The sequence below is a fragment of the Candoia aspera genome, chromosome 1, assembly GCF_035149785.1.
Source record: "Candoia aspera isolate rCanAsp1 chromosome 1, rCanAsp1.hap2, whole genome shotgun sequence".
Taxonomy (NCBI): Eukaryota; Metazoa; Chordata; class Lepidosauria; order Squamata; family Boidae; genus Candoia; species Candoia aspera.
Window position 1 is genome coordinate 169,706,724 of NC_086153.1, and position 25,817 is coordinate 169,732,540.

At 38.2% G+C, this 25,817-nt stretch overlaps 1 protein-coding gene across 5 annotated transcripts in view; it reads left to right on the plus strand.

Moving 5' to 3' along the window:
* FN1 (fibronectin 1) overlaps positions 1-25,817 on the plus strand; it is an 87,332-nt gene that overhangs the window by 45,417 nt on the left and 16,098 nt on the right. For 2 of the 5 annotated variants that reach the window (XM_063317903.1, XM_063317905.1), the window contains exons 21-35: positions 1,523-1,789; positions 3,579-3,673; positions 4,984-5,152; positions 5,860-5,946; positions 6,488-6,679; positions 10,301-10,573; positions 11,724-11,906; positions 12,925-13,014; positions 13,507-13,776; positions 15,374-15,490; positions 16,417-16,581; positions 17,947-18,102; positions 21,175-21,288; positions 23,722-23,991; positions 25,096-25,283. In XM_063317903.1, coding sequence (XP_063173973.1) covers positions 1,523-1,789; positions 3,579-3,673; positions 4,984-5,152; positions 5,860-5,946; positions 6,488-6,679; positions 10,301-10,573; positions 11,724-11,906; positions 12,925-13,014; positions 13,507-13,776; positions 15,374-15,490; positions 16,417-16,581; positions 17,947-18,102; positions 21,175-21,288; positions 23,722-23,991; positions 25,096-25,283 — 2,636 coding nt within the window. The remainder of the gene's footprint in view (positions 1-1,522; positions 1,790-3,578; positions 3,674-4,983; positions 5,153-5,859; positions 5,947-6,487; positions 6,680-10,300; positions 10,574-11,723; positions 11,907-12,924; positions 13,015-13,506; positions 13,777-15,373; positions 15,491-16,416; positions 16,582-17,946; positions 18,103-21,174; positions 21,289-23,721; positions 23,992-25,095; positions 25,284-25,817) is intronic. The other 3 variants (XM_063317906.1, XM_063317907.1, XM_063317908.1) reach the window with 3 other exon arrangements.

Consider the following 25,817-nt stretch of genomic DNA (forward strand, 5'->3'; position numbering starts at 1 on the left):
AGCTTGCCAAGGGCCAGACAAAAGTATGTGGTTGGTATGCTGATGGAGCAAGAACACAAGAATAGGAGGGCCCAAACAAAAACAAATTAAGAATTAATTAATGCAATAGACTAGAATTGATATAATTATGTCCCCTATATTTAATAGTTTTCTGTTTTTATCTCCCCCCTCTCAAATATTCATTGGCACATTTTTTAGGACTTCTGGATGCTTCTGAATGCAGCTCTAATTCAAACCCTAGATTGTCGTGTGAAGTCTGTCTGTCTATCCATTCAGTCATGTCCGACTCTCGGTCACTTTGTGGATTGATGCTCTCCTTGCCTCTCTATCTCTTACAGCTTCCTTTAGTTCCATCAAAGTCATTCCACTGTCCCTTCTGATGGTGACAAGCCAGTGAGTCCTAGGGCGGCCCCTTCTTCTTTTACCCCTGACCAATCCCAGCATAATTGTCTTTTCAAGTGGGTCAACTCGCATAACATGACCAAAGTATGACAGTTTTTGTTTGGTGATCTTGGCTTCCAGGGATATTTTTGGTTTGTCTCTGTCTAGGACTTCCTTGTTGGTAATCGTCGCTGTCCGTGAGATGCGTAGTAGTCGTCTCCAGCACCACAATTAGAATGTGTCTTTCTTCTATCTGCCTTCCTCAAAGTCCAAGTTTCACAACCATATGTAGCTATTGGAAATATAATTGTATTAACTAGTCTGCATTTGGTTGGGAGGCTGATATCTTTATTCTTCCAGATGTTATTTACACTGGTCATTGCTGTTCTTCCAAGCACTATACGTCTTCTGATCTCCAGGCTGCAGTCACCCTTTTGATCAATTTTAGAGCAAAGGAAGTTAAACTCCTTTACTGCTTCAATTTCCTCTTTGTGATCTTAACACTGACTTGCACATTCTCTGCCATTGTCATTATCTTTGTTTTCTTGGTGTTAAGGCGCAATCCAAGTTTTTCACTTTCATCTTTGACTATTAGGATCAGCCGTTCTAAATCTTCTTTACTTTCTGTGGTGTGAAGTAGTTAATCTCAAATGCATGTTTATATCTCAGTGAAGAATAGCCCAGTCCAGTATTCTTAAACAATAGTATGCAGAAATTGACTAGGCTGAAAACCTAGTGGCATATGTGATGCAATGGTGTAGCAGGTTGTCCTATTCCAGATGTCACTTTCCTGAAAGTGAGAGTGATGTGAAATAAGCAGAATGAAGACTGGGCATGCAGAAGTTTTGTAAAACCCATTTAACTATAGATAAAAGTCAGTGTCTGCTAGCTTACCAGAAGGCTACTAAACGTTCCTAGTATTAGTAGTAGTAATAATTATCTAAAGTCCCTATTAATGCATTATGAAGGTCAGAAAAATAATTTTCATTTGTATGTGTGCGAGAGAGAGCGAGAGCGTGAAATAATTTTATTGTGGTTTAATAGAATCCCTTGTTTATATTTTGTTCACCAGCTAGAGTTTCTTGAGTAGATGGGTGGCCATATACATTGGATAAATAAACTTATATTCTTTCCTTTCTAGAACTTGATGGCCCGACCAATTTACGGCTTGTCAATGAGACATCCTCTACTGTCCTAGTAACATGGAGGCCCCCACAAGCCCATATTGCAGGATACCAACTTTCTGTGCAGCCCACCACAGGCGGTCACCCCAAGCAGTACACCGTGGGGCCTTCAGCCACCAAGTATCTGTTGAGGAACTTGCAGCCTGGCTCTGAGTATACTGTGTCCCTAGTGGCCGTCAAGGGTAATCAAAAGAGCAATCCAGAAACGGGAATCTTCAGAACATGTAAGTGCGAAGCAGTCTTAACCCTTCCCCCTCCCAAAAATGAGTCTTAGGATGACTCAGTAGCTAAATAAATGGAAATAAAATTATTAGAATGGAACATGTGAGATTTCATTAGAGAGGTGTTCAGATTAAATGTAACGTTCTCCCATCAGTGGATTTTTTAAATTGGGAATTTTGTCGATCCTAAATATTTGTTTATTTTTAACAGTGCCAAATACCTTCTGCTGGACATCAGGAGCAGAAAACGCCATGTATCTCTCTTTTTTGCCCAGGACTTAACTTGGGTGGCAGCGTAAGGTTGCAAAATCTTTAATGAAAACCACAGATTTCTTCTTTGGCTTCCTTTAATTTTAGCACTCTCCCTCCCAGAGCCTATGAAACGAGAAATAGTTACAGGCTATGGAAAAGAAATAGAGCAGACTTCCTGTGTAACCCTGTAATTTCAGCACTTTTCTTGCCTAATACACCTGGAAAATATCTATTATTAGTTAAAGGAAAATAGTAAGTTGTAGTTTTATGGCATGTCTCTCAATCATCTAGCTTGGTAAAAACTTGTTGCCAATTTTTAGGCAAGACCTTAAAAGCCATCAGGAAGGTATAAAATAGGGCTGTAATTCCATTGTACCAGGAACAGCTTTGTTGCTTTCTTTAGGGGAATTTTTTTCTTTCCTATCATACAAAGATAACTTGAGTATCTTCAATCAGATTCTACAGTTCTTGTATTTTTCCAGAGAAGTCATTCTCTTTAATGCAGTACAGCTTGACTTACCCATTTGAGGTAACACCTATGCCTCATTCTGATATTGTTTTAAGGGAAAACATAGACTGCTGCATAACTGTTGACTTAATAAGCTGAACACAGCACACTGTCATGAATAGCAGCCTTTCAGAAGCATGGAAATTCTGCTTTTCTTGCCTTCCAGCCTCATACTAGGATTTGTGTCGGATAAGCTGCTTTTGTCTTGGTGGGTCACAAGTTAGATTGAGCTGAGTAGACACCCTAGTTAACTGCAGACTGTTTATCAACAGTATGGCTAATCCAGACCTGCTTGATTTGGAAGAAACCAGTAGATCAGTGAATTAGCCATTGTAGAGAAGCCGTGTTTGGCTGATAGATGTAGACATTTTCCAAGTTAGAAAGGTTAGTTCATATCAGACTTGACTTACTCTGTTACTGGCTGTTTTCTGGCTTGTATGTGTTCCAAATTAAATGTTTCTGGTGACAGGGATCTAAGATGCACACTCATTTATATTCCAAGGTCACTCTAGGCTGTGATTCAGATGTAGTATCAAATATTCAAAGTGAAACCAGAAGGAACTCTAAAATACTTGTCTCAGAGTTGCCACACTGTCATTTTAATGGGAGAGCAGACATACTGGATATTTAGCTTTTTTTAAGGTAGCTTTTGATTCCTAAGCAGCTGTTTTGCTCAATTCCCTCCTCAGCTGGGTTGAAATAAATAATGAAAATCATTCTACTTTGCAAATGGGAAATAACTAAAAAGAATTATATATTAGGATTATTCATAGTTGTAAAATGTTGTATTTTGGATGGTCTCTGATTATCACAGTACTCAAGACTAACTTAATTGGTAATTAGTATATATAATGTATGATGATATGCATTTTTTTAAATCTGGTTTTAAATTTTAGTTACAATTTAATTGTTTTTAATTATCTTACCAGCCACTTCAAAGTGCTTTTTAAGTAGGAAAACAGGCTATTAATAAATAAGTAATACATAAATAATCCGCTATCTCTAAGCCTGGCTTTATACTTCATTTGACAGTGCAGTCCACAGGGTCAGTTCCTCCATATAACACTGAAGTGACAGAGACATCCATTGTTGTTACCTGGATACCTGCACCTAAAATTGGTTTTAAGGTAGGAAAATAGACTCTCCTTTTCTCTACCCTACTGTTAGTTTAGGAATTGCTTACTCACAGTAATTGTGGATAACTTGGTCAGGGAAGATGTTTTGTGTCTTCAGGGTATATAATTACACATAGCTAGTGATTGTTTAACAACCTATAGTAGCTTTTAGTACATTGATCAAAAGCCATACATTTAAATTCTAATGTGATGAAAGAAGAGGATAATGTTCACAAAGATCTCAGATTTACTATGGTCCTGAAGAGCTTTTAATAGTCATCCTGATTCATTTTATTTTTAAAATGCCATATTGCTTTCTAGTTAGGGACCATTCCTGAAATAATAAACGTTTTAATTTGCAAATGATAAAATACACAGTTAAAACAGTGTTTAAATACAACTTCCTAGAACAATAAAAAACCAAGAAGTAATAAGGAATTAAAAGAAAACAAAACCACCACTTGATGAGATGAGGTTGAAAAACATGGCCAGCTTGTGATGTTCTTTTTATGTGGCCTTGCAGTTGAAACTGGCACTTTGTCCAAGATTCTTCTTTTGTGGCTAGGTCATTTGTTAATCATTTGTGGATCTTGCAGTACTTCGGCCACAAGTAATCCAGTCTGTATTCAAGGAAACATCAGATTCTGGGTCCAGAGTGAACAATTCTACCGTAATATTTAATAAGAACTAAAAGCTTTAATTTTTGATATTTCAGAGTTTTGTAATAATCCTTTGGGGTTCCCAAGACAAGGGAGAAAGAGAGAAATAAAGATAAAGAACACTGACACCCCCACCCCCCATGAAAATATACAAAAGGACAGAAACCTTTGGTTCTAAGCTTTTAACACACAATCTATGGAACAATTTCAAGCTTGATGAAAAGGAATGTCAGTAATGTACATCCCTGCATGGCAAATTTGTGTCCTGAAGAGAGAGATTTTCTGTTAAAGTTGAGTGTAAGGATAAGAGGGAGTAGACCATGCTGACTGGGGAGTTCTGGGAGTTGAAGTCCACATACCTTAAAGTTGCTAAGGTTGAAAAACACTGGACTCTGCTGCCTATAATAGTTTGAGTTCATTCTTAATGTATTATCGTTAAAGCCATACAATACCTTATCCCTTCTCCTACACATACCTCTCTTAACTCTTCCGTTTGCGGCTTTAATTCCCTGTGCATTTCCAATATGTATTTTCTGAGATTCTCAGAAAGTTGAGGTTCATCATACTTGTCCTAGCATTAGACAAAAACCAGTTTGTTTCAAGAATTCAAGTAGATGAATTACAGTTATCAGCAAGTGATTCTTCATTCTTTTCCTACTACAGCTTGGGGTGAGGCCAAGCCAAGGTGGAGAAGCTCCAAGGGAGGTCACTTCAGAATCTGGAAGCATTGTTATATCTGGCCTAACTCCTGGTGTGGAATATATCTACAGCATTACCGTTCTTACGGATGGTCAAGAAAGGGACACACCTATCGTCAAGACAGTAGTCACACGTATGGGTCCTTTAAGCATCTCATTATATTCTGAGGCAAAGACACCAAAGCTACTTATTCCCTGAGTGTCTCCCCACTAACTTCAGAGGAATTATTGTGGGCCAAATGGTTTTCTTAATAAAATGTATCAGGAAAATATCTGATATAATTTGAGATAGGAAAGGTGGAAGTAGTTACATGACTTCATAACTATGTTTTCTTGTAACATACTTATATTGCATGTCCTCTCCACTGTGATGTCAGTGGCAACCCTTTAAGGTTGGAGCTTCAGTCAATGTTCAGAATTGTGCCACAGTCCCATAATAGGTGCATCACTGACAACTTTTATTGTGAACTGCCCAGAGTTCCCCATATGAGGGAGATAGGCAGTGATAAAGATCTGATAAACAAACAAACAAACAAACAAATGCAGATTGGTCTTATCAACTTAGAAGGAACCCTGGGGGCTGCAGTTGCCTACTCCTGTTCTATAGGATAAACCCACAGGGTTCAGCTGCTGTTGGAAAAAGCACTATTAAGCTATCACTAAGTTTCTAGAACTGAGTTTAGACAGCCACTTGACCATGACTGTGGCACAGAGAAACATTGCAAATGGAAAGAGTGACTGTTGAAAACCTTTCTGGGTTTAGATTTTGTGTCTTTAAAGCACGACAAATGATAGTTGCATTTTTAGTCAAATCTTAACGTACTGCTTTTATTTCTTATAGCACCATCTCCTCCCACAAACTTGCATCTTGATTCTAACCCTGACACTGGAATCCTTACTGTTTCTTGGAAAAGAAGCACCACTCCAGGTATCTTTATCCTTGCCCAGGAATCCCCTTTTGACTAGAGCATTCCAGCTCACAGGAACAGCTCACCCGTGGTTACACCAACTGAGCTGAGGTTTCCAGTGCTTTTGGTAATCAGGTTATTGGTACAGAATAGCTTCTAGCAGGTAGCTATACTGTAAGGAACTGGCTCTGTTTTCTAGAGCATTTTTCACACCTTGAGATACTCTGCTGAGTTTTGAGCTTCAGGCATTTAAAATAAAAGTAATGAAAAACAACATAGTGTGTGGTAGAATAAAAATAATGAAGTTTGATAGATTCTTACTCTAATCTAGAAATAATCCACTTAACCTGTACTATAATAATTAAATCACATTACTTCAACAGTGACCAGAATGGGACTACTAAATACTGAATGGACCTAAATCAATATTTGAAAAACTATATCGACAATTATGGTTGCTTGATTTGTAGTGTTAAAATAATTGGATATCTTAAAATAACTGCACTGATTTCCGTATTTTAGAGATTACATTATGTGAGCTTATTTATCATTTTGCTTTAGATATCACTGGATACAGAATTACTACTGTCCCTACAAATGGGCAACAAGGCTACACTCTGGAGGAGCAAGTTCAAGCAGAGCATACATCCTGCATTTTTGAAAATCTGAGTCCTGGTGTGGAATACAATGTCAGTGTTTACACACTTAAAGATAACCAAGAGAGTTTGCCCATCTCTGAAACCATCTCACAAGGTAAATTAAAAACCGAGTAATAGATCTGGCAAATTAGTCCTACAAATGCCTCTATATGAAAGCTGTCTGCCATAGTTTTTCTCTGATTCACGTACATTTACTCATAAATAAATCCTTCAGTAAAATTAACATCCAAGTAATTATGCATAAGAGTAAGAACTCTGGACTTTGAAAACAAGATTTAGCTTCTTTGAACTTTTTTTAAATATCATAAACCTCTTTAAATTGATTAAATGAATAATCAGATAAAGCCATACACAATAATCAGATAAAGCCATACACAAAGCCATACATGCTTTGTGTAAGTTACACATTTTTATTTCCTTTGCATAGATACAAAACAGTGGCAAGCAGATCACTCCTCTGTTCAGAGTGTCTTGGCACTCTGATTCAGCTGGAAGGAATTGTTAACTGCTTGTTTCTGTGTTATTCTCTGCCTAGATGTGCCACCTCTAGAGAAGCTGTATTAGATACTATTAATCAAGAAAAGAGGCAGGAGAGTATTGTAAAACAAAGGTTCTACCTGTTTTGTTCATGAGTGGGCAACCATTTTTGGACTGCGGGTCATGTTCAGTTTTGTATGAGGGAAAGGGGACTGTACTTCATAAGTAAGTATGAGGACAGAGTAAAACACCAGGGTATAAAATAATGTTCATACATAAATGAATAAAGTATTCAGCCTTTGGCTTCTTAAAAGAGGTCCAGGAGATGGAGGTGAATACTTTAGGAAACATGACAATCTTACATACTTTTATTACTGTTGCTTAATATTACAGAATCAGGTACAGGCCCAACCTATTTTGTAATCAGGTGGGGCATTTGAAAAGATGGAATATAGAAGAAAAAATTCCAAAATATTTCTGAGGTTTACTGTAATATATCCATTTCCTTAAGAAATGTTACTATACTCTTTTCTTTTGGGAAAGTTTTCCATAGTTTCCAAGTTGATTACCACTGAAATTAGATTTGAAATAGCCCCTGATTTTCAGTAGCAAATGGGAAGGAGACTCTGGAGATGCAGCAAAACTTCAGGATTTGCCCAAGGTTTAGATATTGTTCACTCATGGTTTAGCTATTGACATTGCTATTGGTGATTGCCTGATATTTGGAGCATATATTGGAGCCTTTCTTGATAAAGATTGCGAATTGAATGATTGAAATTTGCAAAGCAAAGCATGTGAACATACACTTAGCTATGATATCAAGAAGACTTCTGCGGAAAAAAACCTTTCATGCTATCAGATTACTGTCTGAGGTCGTGATACTGCCATATGGACCATGAAACACAAAATGTGCAAGGTGATCCAACTGACCCATTTAAAAATAGTCAACCTTAATGTACATCTTTACTCAGAAATAGGTCCTATTATGTGTTGCTTACTTCTTGAGAAGTGTGCATGTTGTTGCAGTTATTATTTCTCTGCTCTTTACTATGGCCAAAGGACTATTTCAGAGCTTCAAATGTAGACTAAATTGCTTGAATGTTGGGTGCTATAAAATCATATAACTATGGGATAATCAATAATTAAGGGATTTTGTTTTATTTTTATTTTTAATGTCAAGATGGCTCCAGCTGCTAGACTTCACAATTGCTTGCTGTTAACACTGCTTGCATTTCTGTGCTTGCATTGAATATATTTTGAGCTTGTGATACCCTGGTATGATATCCTGGTATAATTCAAACACCCAAGGGCTTAATCCAAAACCACTCTTTTAAGCAAAGAAGTTCTAAAAAGATATGTTTCTTTTGGTGCTTCTTTTAGGTGATATAGTAAGCAGATCTCCTAGGAAAAGTTTTAATTTGGCCAGTTCTTTACAATATACTTCAGCAGGTTTCCATTACAGAATGAAAAGTGTTTGGCATGTGTAGATACGGCTCATGTAGATTACCTTAGATATATTTCATATCTCCCAAATTTTTCTTTAATGATTTGTTAGTATACAGATTCCCTTTCTTACTACTTACATTAGTGCCAAATAAAATACAGGGGCTTTTTTCTGCAGCCATCAAATATTCTGTCTCCTTCATGCTTTCCATCCTTCTGATGTCAGGTCATGAAAGGTTTTCAAATACAGTTGCTGAAAGAGACAAGAGCAGGTTTTCAGAGTATTTGTTTAGTTAGCACCTTTGGTAAATCTTAATAAAGTGTGATCTCGCTGAATCATCAGAGCAGAGCCCTGTGACATCTCAAAATACCCTCCAGTAGCACTGATCGGGCAGAAGGAGAAGTCTTTGCTGAAAGGAAGTGTGTGTGATAAATGTTGGTTACTTTCAAAAGGCTCTGAATTTGGAGAAATGGCATGAAACCTTTTCCCAGCCCCCTTTAGCCCCTGTCCCCCAAGATTGTGGTGCCAAAATTCTGCAGCAGACTGTGAAATACAATAGCATATTCCTGCTCTACAAAACAAGTTGGTTCAAGAGGTTCAGCACATCTGTTTTATGTACTGTAGGAAAGAAGTCTTGCCTCTGGCTTCAAGAAGGTTGTGTGTTCTTGACCTGGCTTATTCCTGCCAGGTTCTTTCCCAAATTTGGAAAGAGCTGGACTTGGAGAAAATCAGGGAGATGAGATGAGGAATCTACCATTGCAAAAAAGGGGCTCAGAGGAGGTGTCATTCAACCCAAGGAATGCCTATATATATACATGCATTCACACACACACACACACACACAGACATACACATCCATCCATTTACCCATACACATGTATTCACAGTTACGGACACTTCACTTCTGGAAGACCAATCATATTCAGCCCAAAAATTCTAAGGCCAAGCACCAGCTGAGGGAACAGTCCTATGGACCATCAGAGAAAATATGTTGGAATTCCGCCTCTGAGATTAGAGGACAATATTTGACTTTGTGAAATGAAATTCAACATTCCTTTGAGCCTTTGTTGCATCTGGTAGTTGCTGTCGTCTCCCCCCCCCTCCTCCTCCTTTTTTGCATGGAAAGAGAATAAACTATCATAGATTGCTGATGGTTTTTACAAAGCAAACTTGATACTGGCACACAATGTGCTGCAGTTGAAGAATTAAATAGCAAGACAAGAGAGCAGAAGGTGGTTTTGTTAGATTTACATCCTGCCTTTTCTCCAGGAGTTCATGGTGGAATATACAGTATTCACTCCTCCAGATTTTTCCTACAACAAGAGTCCTGTGAGGTAGGATGGGCTAAAATCACCCAGTGAGGGTGGATAAAGCTGGGTCGTCCTGGTCCTGGTCCTGGTCCAGCACCTCTGCCTTGAGAGCATCTCCTACATTCTTGCCAAGATGGTAATTTGGGAGATTTCTCAGGAACCCTGTGGTGGTCCTTTTTCACCTTTGCTTATCTTTTGGCAGCATTTTTCTAGGATTGGGCTCTAAATCTTAAAAAAATTCCCTTATAATAGATAAACGGTTTTGCAAAACTGGAAGAAGCGTTAGACACCTAGTCAAATATCATGCATTGTAAGTTGTAGGGTTATTACTAGAGAATATTACAATATCATCATAAGTACTTTACTCTTGTCTTCATTTTTAGTTGAAGTAACCTGATGATCATTGCTTTTTTTTCCCCTTGTTCTTTGTCATGTTTTGCCTCTGTTTGTCATTGCCTCCCTATTTCGCTGTCTAACTCAATAGAGGTGCCCCAGCTTACTGACTTAAGCTTTGTTGATGTAAGTGATACAAGCATCGGCCTAAGGTGGACCCCAATAAATGCTTCTACCATTATTGGCTACCGCATCACAGTAGTTGCCACAGGAGAAACTGTCCCCATTTTTGAAGATTTTGTGGATTCTTCAGTAGGATACTACACGGTTACAGGCTTGGAGCCGGGCATTGATTATGAAATCAGCGTAATCACACTCATTAATGGCGGAGAGAGTGCCCCTACTACGCTGATTCAACAAACGGGTGATTAGTGAAAAACTACTGTATTAAAGTCCTGTTTCATGGTGTCACTAGCTGCTTGGATGAGAAGTAGAAATTTGCTGCTATTTTGGGGTGGGGGTGACCAGTAGGTAATACTTGATTTTAGATAATTGATGGAAATCAGAATACTTTGTATTACCAGCCATTTACAACTATCTGTATTTGGATTATTTAATTTGGAGATCTGCAATTGCAGTCTCAGTTTTCATCAGATCCTATTTTATTAAGCTCTGACATTTGTACCTAACACATAGGTTGAAAGAAACATATAACGTTAACTCTCATAACTTCACTGTGAGAGAGGTCAAACTATATAATATAATATTCCCTGCCATACCACAGTTTCAGGTGTGCAAAATTTTAGCATGTATGATTCTCACATATTGTTTAGATACTGCAGTGGCCCAAGGGTTGAAATAAATCCCCAAAATGGTGTGGGGAAGAAAACATCCTCCAAACTCATGCTAGTGACAAATTATGGCAGTATGGGAAGATTCTTGGTAGTGCATGTACCAAACATGACCTGAGAATTCATTATGCATGGCAGACTAGTGTTTATTATACTTGAGCAGATACTTTATAATGGTGAAGTCGTTTTAGAGTCCTGGAGACTTCAGAAATGCTGTTTAGCCTCCTCTCCTGCATGCGTATCAAAAGTTAGAAAAGAAGGTATGTACTGTTTCCGTCACTGCTGCTGTGAAGTAAATTGAGCCTCTCTCATTTGATACTCTCAAAAATTGTAATGTAGAGATGCAAAGGATCTCAATGCCTGTCAGTGAAGAAAAACAAAATAATAACTTTAATATTATTAAACAACAAATCTGCCTATCCCGGGGATAGACTCGATAGGTGGGCAAAAATGCCAAATCCAGTCTAAACATCTGGCTGGCTGTGTGGTCAACCATAATATAAGATATAATTAGAATCTATGAAGGATGAACTGAGAGGTTAAAGATGCTTTACACAAGCTTTGGCTTACGTGGAATTAAAGACAGTAGTTTAAAAGGTTATTTGCATGGGTTTGACTCAATAGTGGATTTTCTTTGTGCATGAGCTTGCATATTTTTGACTCACTATTGAATCCACCTCTGCTTCCCCTGAAAACATGTAAGTCATTACTCTTTAAACTCAGCTGTTCCTCCACCGACGGATCTCCGTTTCACCAATGTGGGACCTGACACTCTAAGAGTGACCTGGACTCCACCGGCATCTATTGAACTGAGCAGCTTCTTGGTTCGCTTCTCACCCGTGAAGAACAAGGAGGATGTTGCAGAGCTTTCCATTTCACCTTCAGACAGTGCCGTGGTTTTAACAAGTAAGAAGCTTCTTCAGATTGAAACCATTTGATCTTGTATCACTGATCTTTTGGGAGATGTATGCTGGGATAGGTGCCTGGGCTTTAGTCACCATTCCACTTTTTATAATTAGCAATAAAATCCTATAAAAATTGTTAAACTTCCTGAGAGAATTTATGGCATTATAAATTAGAGGAGGCAAAATATTGAATTATAAGGTCACACAGCTATATCCCTGAACATTTTTTCATTTATATAGGGTTTATCTAACCTTCGAAATACCCCTTGTTTTCAAGGTAGAGAAACTGGTTGATCAGACATTGAGCCAAAGTTCTCATCTTTCCTCACCATTGGCCATATAATTCAGAAAAATCTGGAATGCCAGCAGTTAACTATATTTGCCTTCCTGTTTTATTCGATATGATGGAATAAGAGTATTTGAGAAGTTTGCACTTGTGCTCAACTTGTTGAGATACTGACTTACCTGTGATAATCAGCTAATGTAGCATTTTTCATTGATAACAGAATTTCTTAGAGGTTCCTTAGCTACTGCCTTTCTCAATCTTTTGACCCTGGGGGAACCCTTGAAATAATGTTCAGGTCTCAGGGAACCCCTGCATAAAAATGGCAAAGAATACAAAAACTTCACAATATAATTCATTTCTCACCTGCGCAATCCACGTTTTACAATTTTTACAATAGCAAAGTGGTAGGTTGGGAGCTGAGTCATGCTATATATAAATTTCCACCGCTGCAAGTGCTAGCATGTGTAGTTCAAAAAACAATGTTTGAATATCTTTGTAATTTAGCCGCTATGTATATTTTATATAGTACTAAATGAAATTTAGAAAATTAGAAATCTAGAAATTCTCTTCAAATTCAATAGAGTTTAAGGAAATCCTTACAGATGAAAGCACCTTGAGACAACTGTAGGGAATCATAATCCCAAGGAGCAGAGGTGTATGGAGAGATTTGGGGATAGGAAGGAAAATGACCTTGGCTTAACTCTTGGATATCATTGTGGTTGTAATCTTTCAGATCTCCTTCCTGGCACAGCATACTTGATCACCGTCTACAGTGTATATGAGCAACATGAGAGTAAACCTCTAAGTGGAGAGCAGAAGACAGGTCTGTGAAATGACAAATATAAAATAATTGTTTCTTTAATTTTTTCTTGGAAATTAAGCTGTATTCATTCATTATGTACTGTACGTCTCCCTTGTATGATTGTACTATCATTTCAGCTAGAGGACAAAACCCCCAAATATTGTTTCTATATTGATACTGTAAAACATGGCAAAATATGGGACCTGGATCATGACTAACCAAGTTTCAGCTGGAAACTAAGCTGAAACTTAGTTTCAGCTGAAGGATTGCCACCTAAGGCAATCCTTAGGTGGGAGATCTTCAGAGAATACCAGAGTTAGAATTGCAGAGAGAAGTTGTTCTTTCCAAAAATGGACATGGGCTTCAGTCTTTCAGCAAGCTAGCATGGCTTAAATTATTCCCATTTACAAGCTGCACCCTTAATGATTGTAGGTATATGTAGCTTTCTCTTTTCAAAAAGACATTAACCACTTATTGAAGTTTGTGCTTCTATTGTATTTTCTTGTGAAACAGGCCTTGATTCCCCCAGTGGAATGGATTTCTCAGACATAACAGCCCATTCTTTTATTGTCCATTGGATTGCCCCTCATGCTCCCATCTCTGGCTACAAAATACGCTTTTATCTTGAGCACGGTGGCAGCAGGCCCAAAGAAGTCCGTGTTGCACCATCTCGCAACTCCATCACTCTCACTGATCTGATTCCAGGGTCAGAGTATGTGGTTAGTGTATCTGCATTCCATGGCAAAGAAGAGAGCTTGCCGTTAATTGGACAGCAAAGTACAGGTAAGAACTGAATAAGAAAAATAATTGCAAATTAAGTTCTTGGCCTGCTGAAACAGATCTGATAGGGCATTATTGGGAAAAAAATCTCTTCCCAAAAACTGAATTTAAAAAATGGGTCAGAAACCTCACTTTAATCGGGTTAGGCATGCTATAAAAATACAAAAACCTAAATGTTAAAAAATGACTTTTTGAAATGTGAAAAGGTATATTGGATCAACTTAATTTTTACAGGGATGGACTTGTAAAGATTTCTTATGTATCTGTCAACACTACACAGAGATCCAAAGGATATAAACATATCAACTTAAACGCAGTAAGACTGTGAGAAAGTGGCCCCAAATTGAACTCTTCCTCCTCTGATCACTTTTTGTAGTTTATAACAAGTCAAGGAAATAAGTCAAGAGTGTTCACTGTCAGGTCTGATGAAGTTCACTGCATAGTTTTGGATGGCAGTTCAACAGTGCAGACTTCTCTGAACTTTATTTTGCTTTTGCTAGGCATTGAAAGATACACACACACACACACACACACAGGGCACAAAAGCAAACCCTTTGGCGTCCTACTGAGGCTTACCGCATTATTTTTGAAGCCTGTCAGGGGCTAGAAGTTGGCTGGCTAGCTGGCTATAACTGATTTGGACAAACAACAGCCGTAAATCTCAACTAGCTGTCTATCCAACATTAAGAAGATGAAAAATGTGGCAGCATATGCAGCCAGTGAGCCAGGGAAACTTGGAACATAGAGACATTAGATCTCATTTTATTGTTTTACAAGGAGAATGAGGAGCTTTAAGTGATTGTGAAGAGTGTGAATAAGATAAGGAATTTTGGATCTTTTTGTGGAATACCAATCTAAAATACTGAGGCTGTGCATATTTTTGAAATGATTCGGATAAAGTGTTTTGAACCTCATGTGAACACAGGACCTATCTGCTCTTAATGTAGCCGTGGCTTGTGGGTTCTTTCAGACTCTCATTAATGAATAGTAGAGAGGTGCTGCCAGCAGGATCCCCATTTGGGCACTGTGGGCATGTGTGCAACATCGTAAGGCACATAGAAAAGAGCTGGGGCTTGTGTTTTGATGCCGCAGCACCCCTTGCCAGACACTGTTGGGTGCTGAATGTATGTGACATCAGAATCACTTCTTCTGAATCATTTCAAAGCATGCAACCCATAATCGTAATCTCTGCAGTAAGGCCTTAGTTGCCATTACATGGTACAGTTTAGTGCAGGACAAGGCAACTTTATTCAGGTCACATTTTGTTGTGGTGGTGGTTTTTGACAAATTGGACTCTAAGGGCACTAGAGAACATGACCTGGAAGCACTGCTGTGCCTTGAGGTTGGGAGAGTTGAAAGTTCAGCACATGTGGGCTGCCCCAGATAGGTGTGCAAAGCCTATCCGTACTTGTGTCTTAATTGCTTTAAAAAGAGGAGGAATCCCAGGGATGAAAATTACCCCTTTGCCACTGAATTTTGGCAGCATGATTTTGGGAACTTTGAAGTCTGAAAAAATAGATCTAGATAGCTGCACTTAGTGCAATGGTTAAAACATTAATGAGATAAATGTTAAATATTTTTTTTAAAAAAACATCCCTAGTTTCTGATGTCCCAAGAGATCTACATGTGACTGCTACTGGCCCCAATAGTCTGGTCATCTCCTGGGATGCACCTGCTGTTACAGTTCGCTACTACAGGATCACATATGGAGAAACAGGTGAGCACTGTTTGATGCTGATACCTGCCAGAAAAAATTAGCCTCCAACTGAGGAAATAGAGGGAAGGTTACAGCAATGTGTAAAATCAGTGACTTAAAAACACTGCATCACATTTAATTATTATGCAGGCCCTGAAATGCTGTTTATTTACCAAGAGATACCTAGCAATCGAATATGCGTTAGAAAAGGCATGAAGGGCCTTTTTTCCCACAAGAACATCTCCCTTTCCAACTTTTTTTTAATATCAATAAAACATAGTGGATCTGGATCCAAAGAGGTTTGAAATTATGAATCATAGAAAATCTTGCTGTAATTGTATTTTACAGATTTACATAGTTTGATCATGATATAATACAAATACAAAAGCACTTAATGGACCACTTCACACATTGCATTTTAAACTATAGCACATCTGCACACATCTGTTACATTTGTTAGATAATGACTTCTGTTCTGTTTGGAAGCACGCTCATTGGCAAGTTTAGTTTTCATTCTGTGTGATGCCTGAAATGGCTCTTCAGTGTTAGAAAATAGCAGCAATTACTCAGGATATCTGCTGGGTATAGTCCATGGGTAAAGGATTTAAATAACTAAGGAAGATGGACTATCAGTTTAAAGATAGTTTTAGAGTCTAAACTCTTGGAATTTTAAGAAAACTTTTGAAATAGTATATTTTGGGGATAACTTTGGTGTAAGTTATCTTATGAGAGCTGAGAACTAGGTTAAATTATCCATTCTAGTTTTGCAGATATTTTATAGTTAGGTAGAAGATATCACTAAGGCATTAATTACTGTGGCTGGCTCATAACACTGTATTAGTTTTTCCCTTTTGTGGGAAGTTATGGAAAGCACTTCAAGATGGTGATGATGATGATGGTGATGATGATGATGATGATCTCTGATTGTTTTGCACGATTACTCCCAGGTGGCAGTGGGCCTGTTCAGGAGTTCACCGTTCCTGGCCATGTCTCCACTGCTACAATTCCCGGTCTTAAGCCTGGGGTGGATTACACCATTACTGTGTATGTGGTCACTGGGCGTGGAGACAGTCCTGCCAGCAGTAAACCTGTCAGTGTCAATTACCGAATAGGTAAGCCTGTTTTCTCTCTAGATTAGCAGGACGAACAAGCAGTCCATTGCCTTCATTTAATCTGTTGTATGTTCAGAACTTTTTCTAAGATCATTTGGAACTTATTGAAAATATTTATATCTTACTTTTCTGATGCACTGAAATGTTTTGCAACAGTAAATGAAAAGCATGTTTTTTAAATTTCTGTATCTTTTGATTAGATCAGAATGGTTAACAGTTATTTTAATTTTAAAAAGATTCACTGTCATTAGAGAGGATCCAAACAAACTGAAACAGGCACCTAAGAGGGATACAGACAAACTGGAATAGGTAGGGCAACAAGGATGATAAGGGTTCCTAATGGTAAACTTCAGTAGAACCAGTTGCCAGGAAAGGTAGTGAGCTAGAAACTGGAAACCAGATGATACGCGTGCGTGCGTGCGTGCATGCATGCGTAACTTGTAATCAGAGCAGCAGTTTCCCCTTGTTGATTTTCTCTAGCATCTAGAATTTAGATCAAGAGTTCTGTTGTCCCTAAATACACATTCGATTTACCTGCCGGAGCTGAATGGAGAAAATTCCATGAGATGGACTAGGTAAAAGGAGCCCAACACCATTGTATTTAGGAAGCTGAAAGATCCCCAACACTTGGCTTCCACATTACTCTAAGCTGGATGAGGCCAATGTTAGGTATACTTGTAATAACCAAAGTACTACCAATAATGTAATATTACTTGTAATTAATATATTTCTTTGCACATCATATTAAAATGGCATGAAATACAGGGGAACAAACTGTAGAAAAAATTTACAAAGAAAGCATTAACTAAAAACACAAAAGAATTGGTATGATAATTTTTAAATTTTTAAAAAATCATTAATATTTAATAATACCATCTTAGCATGGCACCTCAAAACTTATAGCACTGCCATAAGGGATCTGAAAAAAGATTTGTATGAAGAATGTCCTTTCTCTGTATTAGCTTTCTGCCTCATCTCTCATGGTGGAGCATCCTGAGTATTTTAAATTGGTAGGAAGATTTGATTGATGCAACCAAGAATTAAAACACAGTATACATGATGCTATGTATTCCTTTGGTTGTCAGATTTACTGAATAATTGTGGTGAGGTTTTTGATACCTAGTCCTCTCTTTTGAAATGACAGTCTTGCATAGTTTTTAATGAGCTTAATTTTGTGCTTCACTGATTCTTGTTGTATTGGAATTGTGATTATTAATCTGTTTTTGTGTTTGTGTGTGTGTGCGCATCATCAAGAGACCTCTTGATCAAAGGGATTTATAATAATAAATATATTACATTAGGATTTAAGGAAGTTGAAGCCCGAAGGACAAAATCTAACATAGAAAGTTAATTTTTCATGTACAGAGATTGATACCCCATCACAGCTACAAGTTACTAATGTTCAAGAGAACAGCCTTACTGTGAAGTGGCAGCCTTCCTCTTCCCCAGTTACTGGTTATAGAGTGACAGCCGCCCCCAAGGATGGCCATGGCCCCACAAAAACTAGAGTGCTCTCTGCAGGTAAGAACGAAGAAAGCACAGGAAGAGGGATGCAATCTGAATGGAAGAAAAGCAGTCCATAATTTTAATTTTACTTGCTTGCAAGCATAATGTGGGATTTTTATTGTCTATTACGCATGAGTAGATTTTTCTCCTTGGGAGCTTCCACAGAAGGCACCTAAAGAGACTTTGTGTTACTCTCACCAACATGTGGAAATGGATAAGGGTTCACCATTGTGAAGAGTGGAAAGATGATGCTCAGATCTGTGGGAAAGTGGGTATTTTACCGTGAATACCACATGGTCTACCTAGGAAATGTTTTTAGATTGAATCTCAGTGAGCATGGAGATCTTTCTGCTTCACTGGTTAGAGTGGTTGTCAGAGCTCTGGCTGCTTTGTAGCATAGAGAAACCACCAGTTTGGTAAACCTATCACTCCTAAGCACATTCTTTCCTTTGCAGAGTTGAGGCAGCCTTGTTTTCTAAGAGAGGAACTAACAGCATAAATTAAGAGAGATGACAAATGGAAGAAATCTCAAGTCAAATGAGATCAAGGGTATCTTAAGACCATGGAAATTTACTCCATGGCTGGGGACTAAGTGAAGAACGTTTACTTCTCTCTCTTCTGACCACAGGATAGTCCAGGCTTTCTCTTCTATGGTTCATGGGATCTTTTTTTATCAGGAAAGGCTTACTAGGACGAATTTACATGATTCTTTTCAGATCCATCTTCCCTTTGGCTTATCTTGGGATAGGCCATGGCAATATAGTCTCAGCAACTACTGTTTATTTTGGATTCCTTTCAGCATGTAGATTTTGAGGAAATGAGAATGTGGGCTTTACTACTTGTTCACTCAGTTCTCAATTAAATCAGCCGTAACAGGACTAAACACGTGCTTCTGGAAAGTGAACAAAGTCTTCTTGTGGAAGATGTGAATTTTCTCCTGCTTAAAAGAGACAGCCATAAGACATTGATTAAATGAGCCTTTCTTTATGGGCAAGAACTAGAAAGCCATAGGCCAGTATTAAATATTTCATTCCTCTCAAGGTACTTGTAATTGTACTTGCACTTAAAATATAACTAGATTTTTTTTTTGGTGGTTACCTTGGTGAAGAGCTGAATTATTAGCTCTGTTTGGGGGGCTATTTTACAGTGTCAGGCCACATCCAGACAAAGTTGCTGAGGGATTAGTGTTGGCTTTTCACAGAATCCCATTTTGTCCCTTATGTCATTTAATATTTAATGAAGCTACTTGTTTCATTGTCATGCAAAACATTGATGTAAAATCCCACCAGTATGCCAAAGCCCCCTGATTTACTTCTGTTTGGTGTGTAACTTTGTAGAAGCATTTGATTCCCTGAATAGTTGCTTATACTTGATAATGGAGTAGATCGGTATGAATAAGCTAGATTTGCATCCAGAGACAAGATAGAGGGACAGTTGGTCATTAGAAAATGGGGCTGGATCTCTGAATGGTGGCAGCAGCAAAGAACATGTTTGCATGTTATATTTAGAATGTTGGATGCAACTGTTCCTGAGCAGGTCTGATTACAATGCAGTCATTGATGCCTTGATCACAATGTAATTGGATGACACAGTGTGATCTATGTAGGACTATCTTTTAAGAATGCCCCAAAACTTCCATTAATGCAGAATGTGGAAGCTAGAAGATAACCAAAGCATTAGACCAAAACATTGCCATGCCCTGTTGAAAAAATCTACCCTAATTGCCCATTTTTTCCCCAGTGCAGTTGAAGGTGTTGGTTTTAACCTTTAAAACCCAAACCATCTAGGATTTAATTATCTGAGTGACTGCTTCTCTCCTTACCTATCAAGACATTAAGACAGCCCCTCTACTTTCAAAGTACTGTTTTTTATCATTACCCGCACAGTGACCAAAATTCGCTGAGTGGAATGTAATATTATTAAAACATTAATTATGCTGGTCTATGACTGTAAAAAGATTTGATTTGATTAAAACATTAAAGAACATTAAAAAGGAGGAGAGAACTGGTAAAACAATACCATGCAGTTGCCAAATGGCACAGCAAATATAAAATCCACTGTACAAAGTGGGCACTCAAAATGCCCCCTATAAAAATGCTTGGGAGAAGAGAAATAGCTTGACAGCCACCCACGGTGATCCTGGTATGTAGGGAAGGCTCTTCCCACACCGAAGAACGTGGCATTCCACGAACTCCGAGTTTGATCCTCGTTCCCCCAGTGTGAGACAAAGGATGAGTAGCCATCTCTTTATATCGCACAGGCCCCAGCCCTGGATGGTAGACAGCCACAGTGACCAGCATCTGAAGAAGAAAGGTGTTTCTGGTGTCCAGTCATGGTTTATAAATTGTGGTGGTTTTGGCTTATCCTATTGTGCAGATTAAGCCAGATGTAGTGTATTTAATAAACTACGGTTAAGCAAACGGCAGCTTAGTATGAAGTATGAATCAAGTATCTCAAGTAACGAATCATTCTGAATCTGTTTTTGGAGAATTTAAGAAGCAATTTGTGTTAGGCATGAGGATCCACTGCTTAAAGGAAAAAAAAAATGTCTTAGTCCGTTTGAAACCTTGAATCCTAACAGCTGCTACCCTCTGTCTAAAGGTCATATGGAATAGACTCATGGATTGTATCTAAACAAGCTAGTTCACTCTATAGGTCAACTTGAATGGTGCAGCTTCCCTACACTGGGCAGCTCTTGAGATGTTGTTCTAAAATGGGAATTGTTGTTGCAACACATTCTAAAAGAAGGCTTGCCAAAAATGTAGATGTTATTAAACATATAATTTATATGTAATTAAAATGTCTGATGAATATCTGCTTTTTAAAAAAAACCCTAAAGCACAATGGACACCATTGGGCTGTTTCTAGAGAAAGGCATTTCTGCATTTTCCATTGTCAAAATATTTGTGAGTGTGAAATCTGTTGAAATTGTTTCTTTTGCTCTGGAACAGTTTCTATGCATAAGACAATCCCATCCTAATTTAGAGCTAGTTGCTTTTCTACCTGGGGGACAATTGAGTAGTTTTGCACAGAAGACTAAATTTGGTTAAGATGAAAAGAAACCATATATCTTTTTATTTATTACAGAACAAACAGAAGTTACAATTGATGAACTGCAACCTACAGTTGAGTATGTGGTTAGTGTCTATGCCCAAGGGCCAAATGGAGAAAGCCAGCCTTTGGTTGAGAAAGCTGTTACAAGTATGTACTTTACATTTCCCACATTTCACAGTAAGAATATGATGCCTACAAATACCTGAATCCCGCAGGACATGCTTATTATCAGAATTCTGAGAATATGGCAAAAAACAGTATTATTCCCATTGCTGTGTCATGAAGAAGCTCCCTTACTACCTCTTCACCCACAAACTGTGCTTATAGTAGAACTCAAAATTATCAGTGTTAAAAAAGAATCCTTAATTGGTAAACAGTTTGGTCTACTGGTAAAGGTGCTGGGCTAGAGTCCAGGAGACTGAGAGTTCTAGTCCCACCTTAGGCATGAAAGCTGCTGGGTGACCTTGGGCCAGTCCCTCTCTCTCAACCCACCTCACAGGGTTGCTGTTGTGGGGAAAATAGGAGGAGGAAGGAGTATTAGGTTTGTTCCCGCCTTGAGTTATTTATATAAAAAAATAATAATAAAAGCGGGATAAAAATAAAAAGTAAAAATAATAATTTGGAGAAAGGTAATCTGACTGGAGAAAATTAATTCCTCTTTATGTACTATTTGCTTAAAATGCAACATTTTATTTATTTTATTTATCAAATTTAATATAGCCACTCACTCTAGTGGACTCTGGGCACCTTAAAAAATAAATTACTATTTTGAGGTCATATATCTAAACTTTTTATTCTTCTCAAGAACATGCCAGGAGCAAATAAGTAATAAAAAAAGCCTTTGCATTAAACAAATTGAAGCAATTTAAATCCAAAATTTAAAATTGGAGTATCAGGGTTTTTTTCACCAAAATCTGGCTTTGTTTGACACAAAACCAAATAAAATAAAAACCTGTTTGGGATTTTTATTGCTGCTTACACTGAAGCTGTCATCCCACAAATAAATGTGTACGTGAGCAATGTCCATTGTGACACGCAGATTTTCTGGTGCCTTCCTGAATTGGCTCCTAACTATCTGCTCTGTCACATGGTACAGAATTGTCACAAAGGGTATGTAGGAATCAGCAGACCTCTGAGCTTTCTAATTTAGTGCATTCACAGAATATGCCCAAGTAGAGGAGAGAGCACTAGATAAGAACACAAGAAGAACTATGGACCATCTGATCCAGCATTTTCAAAAATGGCCCACCGATTGCCTTTGGGAAGCCGACAAGCAAGATGCAGAAAATGTTCTCAAGACTTCTGTTCCCTGCATGGGAAGAAGGGGAAAAGCAGGGCTGTGTTTAATCCTGGGGATTTCTCTCCATTTACAAATATGCCTTGATAGGGAAACAGCAGAAAGCCAGAACTTCTCCTGCTGAACTATCTTTTCCTCCCCAAAGACCCGAAAAGCACAACGTCTGCTTCACAATCCATGGTGGTGAAAGGAAGTCATAATTTGAGTCTTTACTGAAAATGGAGAGCCTTCTAGAGACTGTTCTAGAAAAAGAGTTCCGCTGCGCCCTCTGCAGGTTACTCTCCAGTGGGCGTAGGGTTGCAGGGTGACCACTCCTGACTCCTTTACATGAATTCCTGCTGCTCCCGATGTTACCTGATATTATTTCAGAATTCCTGAAACGGTTTAGGCCAGTTTCAGTGCTGTTATTAAGCCTTTGGTCATGGGAATAATTCATTAACATGCTGAAATTTTAACATCAAAGGTGATGTTTTGGCTTGCCAAAATCTTTCTGTAATGCACAGTAACCCTTTTTAGGCAAACATCTTATGCCGCCTTCTATCAATTCCCGAAGTAATTTTATTGTTAAATAATTGGTCTGTGTGAACGTTAATTTGTATAAAGGAATAACCCTAATTCATCTTGCACTCAATTACAGCTCTACAAATTGTCTGATTCTGTTATGTTGGGCACAACACTTTTCTGTGATGGGGTGAGAAAGGAGGCTATTAAGTACAATCATATATATAATTTTATTTTATATATATATATATATATATATATATATAAATGGCAGCAGGCCAACAGTAACTGGGTCTGTGGATAACAGAACTACATAAAGCAGTCTTAGAAAGCCTGCATTCATTTCAGCTGGAGTCCTTCTCTGACAGGAGATTTCTACCTCCATCTGTACTTGCTGCTTATTCTATTTCCTGGACTGCAGCAAAATCGTAGGTGTCAAAAAGTGCATTTCAGTTTGCTGTGATAACATGTCAAGTGCCTGGGAGTCATCATATAAGTCTAAGGCTGCATTCCCATTCTCACTTAACTGGAAGTAAGCCCACTGAACCAAATGGGACTTCTGTCCAAGTTAGGTATCCATAGAACTACTCTGTAATTAATCAGCTATGATGCTGTAAGAGTCTTTGTGTGATACGTCAGGCGGGTGAAAAATAAATTATAATTTCTTAATGTACAAAAACAAAAGAGTGCTTTGCATGCTTATAACAAGAGTGCTTTGTGCCACCCCAAATCTGCTTTGCGTCCTCCTCTGCTTAACCTTTCACCATTAATTTGCCTAACAGACATTGACCATCCTAAAGGACTGGCATTCACTGCAGTGGATGTCGATTCCATCAAAATTGCTTGGGAAAGCCCACAGGGGCAAGTCACCGGATACAGGGTGACCTACTCAACCCCTGAGGATGGAATCAAGGAACTATTCCCTGCTCCAGATGGTGAAGACGACACTGCAGAGCTGCATGGTCTCAGGGCTGGTTCTGAGTACACTGTTCATATTGTTGCCTTGCACAATGAGTTGGAAAGCCTACCTTTGATTGGGACCCAGACCACAGGTACACATGAAATAATGTCACCTGATGGCCACAACAACTGTCCCTTCTTGAGAAGGAATCCAGTTGCAACTAATTGTCTATGAAGAGCTTGGTGTATGCAGTGCCATGGGTACGGGATCAGAGAAACATGAGAGGGTGATTATGAGGATTAATAGTATCAAAACTTACTGTTCAACATGGGAGACTTGGAGTCACATATAAACTTCCCTCACCCATGCACACAATGCAAGGAAGTCTTTTTAGTGACAGATTATTGTCTTGAACCCAAAGATATAAGGTGTTCCTTTTCTTAGTTTCCACAGCTTCCCTCTTCTTTCTGCAGCTGATATCATACTTCAGATATTATATATCTATTAATATAATATAATATAATATGTATTATATTATCTATAATAATAGATTGAGGGGACACAGGTGGCTCAACAAGGACTAGATCTGGATCTATGGTGTTTGAACTTTTTGTTTTATTTTTTTAAGTAAAAATTTCCTCTGACTCAGATCTTGATCAGAATAATTGGGGCAGGTGTCTTCATATTCCCTTTTCTTAAACCAAATGTTATGGAACAGAACTAGGCAAGTTTTTTTTTTTGAGGTAGTGGACATATTTGGAATGTTGAAAGCATTTTTGCAGTGTTCTCCCAAAAGGACTGTCACAGTGAGTTTATCTAAGTATAACAGTGATGATAGGGTGATTCTGGCCAGTCCCAAAACACTCATTTTGCAGCAAGAAAATGGGTGGAGCTGCTTTGCACTTTCACCTTTAGTCTACTACCACTACCATGCCAACTTACGTTGTCATTTTCCGGGCATGTACATGTTTGTATCTCGATTAAGTTGTGTGTTGGCTCACTTGTCATTTTGCACTGTGGGAGAATTTTTTATTATCCCAGAAGAGATAATGTTTTGAAATTAACATCCATATATTCGGCAGGGAAGTTGGGTTTAGACTTGTTTTTTAGCTTTTATTTATAATGCATGAAAACTTTCAAAAAGCTGTTGTAACTGTAAAAATGAAATGAAAATATTGAACTGAAAAGCCTACATGTTTTCTATATTCATGAATACTTTCTGTGTAATCTCAATTTGTAATCCTAAATTTAACAGCAATCCCACCTCCTACGAATCTGAAGTTTATTCAGGTATTTCCAACAAGTTTCACAGTAACCTGGACTGCACCGAATGTAAAGCTTACTGGATATCGAGTGAGAGTAAATCCCAAGGAGAAGAATGGGCCAACGAAAGAAATTAACCTCGCTCCAGATAGCACATCTGCTGTTATCTCTGGACTAATGGTAATGCTTCTTTTTTTCACTTTGCTGACTTGATGTACTTGTTTTGCAGCAACTTAAAGTACTGTGGGAGAAAAATATAACTTATATACAGTTTTATTTAGTATTTAGAAAATCAGTTGGACTAGAAGATAATTATTTAGAAGATGCAAATTAAACATGAACATTTTTCATCCCTGTTTCTCTTCATAATTAGCTTTAATCTTTTGAAGGAAAAGAAAACATCTTTTAAAGGTAGTATAAATACATTCACATATGTAGCAAGTTGTGTAGGATAATTATCCAAGGCTAAGGCCTTCTTGTAAAGCATCTAAGATACTCAAGGAGAAATAAGGGTAGGCACTAACATTGTGAAATAGGATTTCCTTCTCTTCTTCCCCATTTCAGGCCTTCCCCATAACTTTAAAATCTTCAAAGCAAACCTTGAAGACCAAGAGACTGCAGTGGGAGAGAAGGAATTGCCTCCCCTCCCATTCCATTAACGGAAGCCGTATCCAAGCTAGGCTTGGGTGTTAGTCTTTAGGTTGATGGAGCAGA